Below are 5,115 nucleotides of genomic sequence, written 5' to 3'. Positions count from 1 at the left end.
ACAATATATGCATTCTTGTTCATCAGCAGGGAAAGTCTTGAAGACTAGACAACTTTTTAACAGTGACTCAGGTTGGGGGAAGTTGACAAGGTCTTTCATTTTTACTCTTTCCTTTTATACAATACTTGAAAAATTTGAACAATAAGCATATATGTTTCATTTAATAAAAGAAGTTAATACAAAAATAGTTAGGACTGCTTTTTATTAGGAGCTTATTAAATTCTAAATGTTTTAGAGCACTTTCCTACTCCTACAAGAAAACCCGATGCTCTTTATAGGGCTGATCTTGGGCTTCGCTTTACATTTCTCTGAAGTCTCAGGAGCTGTAAGAAGTAGCTGTAACTAGGAACTTATTACCATAGAGATGGTTCAACAGCTTAATATTTTTAAAATTGTGGAGTAAATAGCATATTTTGAAGAGAGGCAGAATACTAGAACTCTAGAGAAAAAGTCTAAATATTGGGTCGTCGGGAAAGTCATAACACATTTTTGCATTGAAAAACATAGAAATATACATCATGACTTTCCTGATGACCCAATAAATATCTTACAAAAACCGTCTAGGTGTTGACAAAAATAGTCACCATGTGAAAGCTGTCCACACTTTGCCCTGCCACCCACACCAGAGCCTCTGGGCATCGATCATATAACTCCACCCTCCTTTGCTTTTCCAGAATAGAAAGGGCAAAAGCTGTAAGGGTGAAATGGCAATAAAATTAATCATAGCAGAGGAAAATACACCCTCTTAGAGGCTGTTTCTGGGGAATTTCTTGGGGGATGTGAAATAGGGGTATCCATACAAGATGGTACAACAAGAGGCAGAGAGGCAAATAGAGGCACAAAATGTAAGCAAAGGGATGATGTCAATGAGAGAGAAAGAGTAATGTGTGGACTTAAAGGAATCTGGGAGACAGTTTGATTAAAAGGCTTGGAAATTCAGGGCTGGCTTCCTGGGCGTGTGGTCCATGCAGTCACGCAGGGCCTTGTGCTTACAAGGGCCCATGCTTGGTTTCATGCTCTGCTGTGACCATTTTGAAAGTCTTAAATCATTTTTGAATAAGGGGCCCCACACTTTCATTTTGTACTAGGTCCCACAAATTATGTAGCTAGTTCTGATTGGCACTTTGAGAGGTAGAGGATAGTGACCTGAGGAGCTGGGACACTTGGCTCCATGCTGTAAGTGGAGATAACAGGTGGTGTCAGAGTTCTGCCAGTGGCGATGGGGTGGCAGTTCAGCCACTTCCCTGGTGCTGTAAAGTGCCACCAGACATTGGTCGAAGTGATGAAGAACAACCCAAATTGGGAGGAAGATATGCTAGCTTGAAGGAAATTCTTTGTTAGGAAGAATTAGGTTTACTACATAACAATACTATTGTAAGAATATGTAACAGGAATGTTCAACCATCATAATGTTTTCAGACAAGTGTTATTAGAAGGTATTTATTGCTGTCAAATTATTATTCATAATCCTCTGAAATGTGAGTCTAAAAATGGCATTACTTGAGAGGGGCTGATAGTACTTTCAAACCTGTATCTAATTAACTCTTTTTTGGTAAAAGACACTGAAAAGCCAAACCGTGGGTATCTTTGAATTGTAAATGTGGATTCCTAAGGTGCAGGTGGAGGATATCTTGACAGGCACAGGAGGAGGAGGTCATATCCTTGTTGATTATGCAGTGAGCTATCTAAAAGATACGAGAGTAGAGTAGAAATTACTTCTTTATGAATTTCCTAAAAGAAATTGGATCCAGGCCTAAAATTCTAAAAGGTTATTGAACTTTCCTACTCTGATCCTCACCTTATCAATCATTGTCCCCAAGCTTGCAGGTACTGTGGATAGGGGCACAGGTCATACCATCAGGGCTGATCGTAGTGACTCTTTGTTATAGTTACACGTGATGTGGAGCATCAGATAGGTGAAGATCTTAGTTCAAAATTGAAACTGTTCTCTCAAACTTCATATGTTGACATTGCCCAAGTGCTTTTGTTCATTCCAATACCGATACCTGCTCATATCTTCCTCTACATGGAACTTACACTGTGGTTGTGCAGTGTACTTATTATATGTTCTTATTGTATGTTCCTATGCATTGTGCTTATTGTATGAGTCTTTCTGGTAATAGAGAAAGATACAAATATTCTTCAATGACTATGTATTATGATTAGGAACCACAACTTATTTATTTATTTATTTATTTATTTATTTTTATTTTTGGTGAAGTATCAGTTCAAATCTTTTACCTAATTTTTCAAATTGGATTGTCTTCTAATTACTAATTTTAAAGATAATTAAATAATAATAAAAACATAAGTATATTCACATAGTCCCCATTTCTGTGCTGTTCATCTGTTTGGTGTTAGTTTGTTTGCATTTTTCCCACAGCTCACTGATGCCTGTTCATTTATTTAAGTCATTTTTCTCTTGGTGTTTCATTTTGTATAACTGATATCACTTTAACTGATGTCTTTAAATTCAACAATCTTGTCTTCTGCAATATCTAGTCTGTCGTTAATCCTATCCAGTAGTATATTTTTCATACCAGCCTTTACATTTCTCATCTCTAGAAGTAAAATTGGAGCCTATTTAATATCTTTCATATTTCTACTTACAATGTTCAGTAGCTCCCCTGCCTTTTCAAACATATGGAATATAGTTAAAATAACAGTTTTAACACTCAGATTTGCTACTTCAAATAGGTATATCACTTCTGAGTTGGTTTCCTCTGATCACGTTCCTCCTCCTTGTGGGTCCTACTTTCGTACTTTTTTGTATATCTGGTAGTTTTTTCTTGGATAGTACGCATACCGTGTTTCCCCCAAAATAAGACCAGGTCTTATATTAATTGTTGCACCAACAATCTACATTTATTCATTTATTCATGTACAAACATCTACATTTATTCAAACAGTCATGTCTTGCAGACGATCTTAACTGGAGCTTGCTTATGTTTAGGGCAGGGCTTATATTACAGGCATCCTGAAAAATCATGCTAGGGCTTATTTTCCAGTTAGGTCTTATTTTCAGGTAAACATGGTAGTAAAATTTGCCTTGTTAGGTACTGAATAGTTTTGTATTTCTGTAAATAATCCTGAGCTCTGTTTTGGGTCAGTTTATTTAGAAATAGTTTGATCCTTTCTGAACTTGAATTTAAAATTTTCTTTAGGAGGAAGGAGAGCCATGTTTAGGGCCAATATTTTCCCATCATGGAGGCAAAACACATCTGGTACACTACCCAATGCTCCATCAATTATGAGGATCCCAGCCTGGCTGGTGGAAACAGGCGCTATTTCTGGCAATTTATGAGCTCTGATTCCTCTTCCTTTTCAGGAAGTTCTTTCTCTGACCTTGGGTAGTTTCCTAGAATGTATGTACTGATGATGACTCTGCTGAGTACTTGAGGGGAAGAGCTGAAGATCTGTGCTGTTCTCTCTCTGGGAAGTTCTGCGCTCTCTGCTCCTCTGCCCTGTGCATCCTAGCCAACTTGGTCTCTCTGAACCTTCTGTTCAGTCTCCATGAGTAGCCCTGGTAGATTGGGGTTCTCCTCTCTGTGCTGTAGCTTGGGAACTCCCTCAAGGCAGTAGGCTGGAGCAACAGCAACTGCAGGGCTGCCTTGTTTTCTTCCCAGCTCTCAGAGGTCATACTTTGTGTTTATTTAGTTGATTCAGGTAAATACAGTCCCTGTTATTCAAAAGTGGAAGTCCTCCAATGAATGGCTTTTAATCCAGCCAATAGGTAGATACGTTGGTATGACAGTACTTCTGGTGGTAGCATTGATTTGTGCTTCATTTTGAGAGGACAGTCTGTTCTACACATCCAAAAATTGTCAAAAACATGTATCTTACAACTAAAACATTTTTTACTGATAGGTATTTTACAAACATTTTACTGATAGGCATTTAACATACTAATAGGTCTTTTTCTTTTTACTAATTCTATTAATAGGTGTTTGACATTAATGTAGCATATGATAGAAATATGAAAAAAACTTATACAAGAGCTGAATAATTTTCAGGGTCCAGTGCAAAATGAATACGTGGGATTCTACAAAAGTTATTAAAAATTCAAGAGCGGAACAGCAGGTCTTTAAACCAAGTGAGGATGAGTCTAAGCACAACTGCATAGACCATACCATGAAGCCAGCCCTAATTTATACATATAATATTGATGAGTTCTAAATATAAATAGTAAATGAAAAATAAGAGCAAAATAAGTTTCTGGAAGTTTTGATTTAGCATATTATGAATCATCTATAAAATACAGTATTATGCAACCATTAAAACTTTTGTTAGAAGATGCTTTAATTATAACAGTTAACTTACAAGACAGCATGTCGTATAATGCCTAGTTGTCTTATGCAACTAGTGTGAAAGCTATGTATGAGAGTGTTGATAGATGAAGTTAGAAAGACTGTGAAGGGTCTTGCCTGTGTTGGATTAAATAAAATGGTGAAACTTTATTCTTTTGGCAATGACAAACTATGCATGTTTTACAGCAAAAGGGCCATATGATCATGTCTGTGTTTTAGAAAGATAATTCTGATAAATGGCGCAAGATTTTCTAATAATACTATCTATAAATGAGGAGGACCCAAGTAGTGAATTTTTTTTCTCTTTTTAATATCTGCCCCTTTTTTCTTATTTTTTTTGTTTCCCTGTCCATGGACTCAATTTTCCCGTAAATCTTACAAATGTTGTAGGTTAGTTAGGAAACGTGAATACATTCTTTCCCAGGCTAGCTCCATCTCTGAATTTCTAGAATTGGCACTGAAGTTTTCTATCCGTGGAAACTTGGAATAAACCTTACCATAGTTTATTATAATATTACATTTCCTTTTATTCCTTTCTTTTAGTGTGCTCGGTATGATAATGCCTTCATTGCAGAGATTCTGATTGACAGAGGCGTCAATGTCAACCACCAGGATGAAGATTTTTGGACACCAATGCACATTGCCTGTGCATGTGACAACCCTGATATTGTCCTGCTCCTTGTATTAGTAAGTAAAGCAATTCAGTTTATTACCATCTGAAGATTTGATGGCATGTAAAAGGCTACATAATTATCTAATAATGTTTCACAACATGTAATACTTTAGTTGAGAAAAAATGTGTGGAAAC

The 5,115-nt window shown here is 36.6% G+C and overlaps 1 protein-coding gene across 1 annotated transcript in view; it reads left to right on the top strand.

Moving 5' to 3' along the window:
• LOC109393330 (unconventional myosin-XVI) overlaps positions 1-5,115 on the top strand; it is a 457,270-nt gene that overhangs the window by 215,554 nt on the left and 236,601 nt on the right. The window contains exon 4 of the mRNA XM_019662415.1: positions 4,851-4,994. Within this exon, the coding sequence (XP_019517960.1) occupies positions 4,851-4,994 (144 nt within the window). The remainder of the gene's footprint in view (positions 1-4,850; positions 4,995-5,115) is intronic.

Source organism: Hipposideros armiger, unplaced genomic scaffold, assembly GCF_001890085.2.
Source record: "Hipposideros armiger isolate ML-2016 unplaced genomic scaffold, ASM189008v1 scaffold_376, whole genome shotgun sequence".
NCBI lineage: Eukaryota > Metazoa > Chordata > Mammalia > Chiroptera > Hipposideridae > Hipposideros > Hipposideros armiger.
The sequence above is the reverse complement of the archived record's forward strand: the minus strand, read 5'-3'. Positions and strand labels throughout refer to the sequence as shown.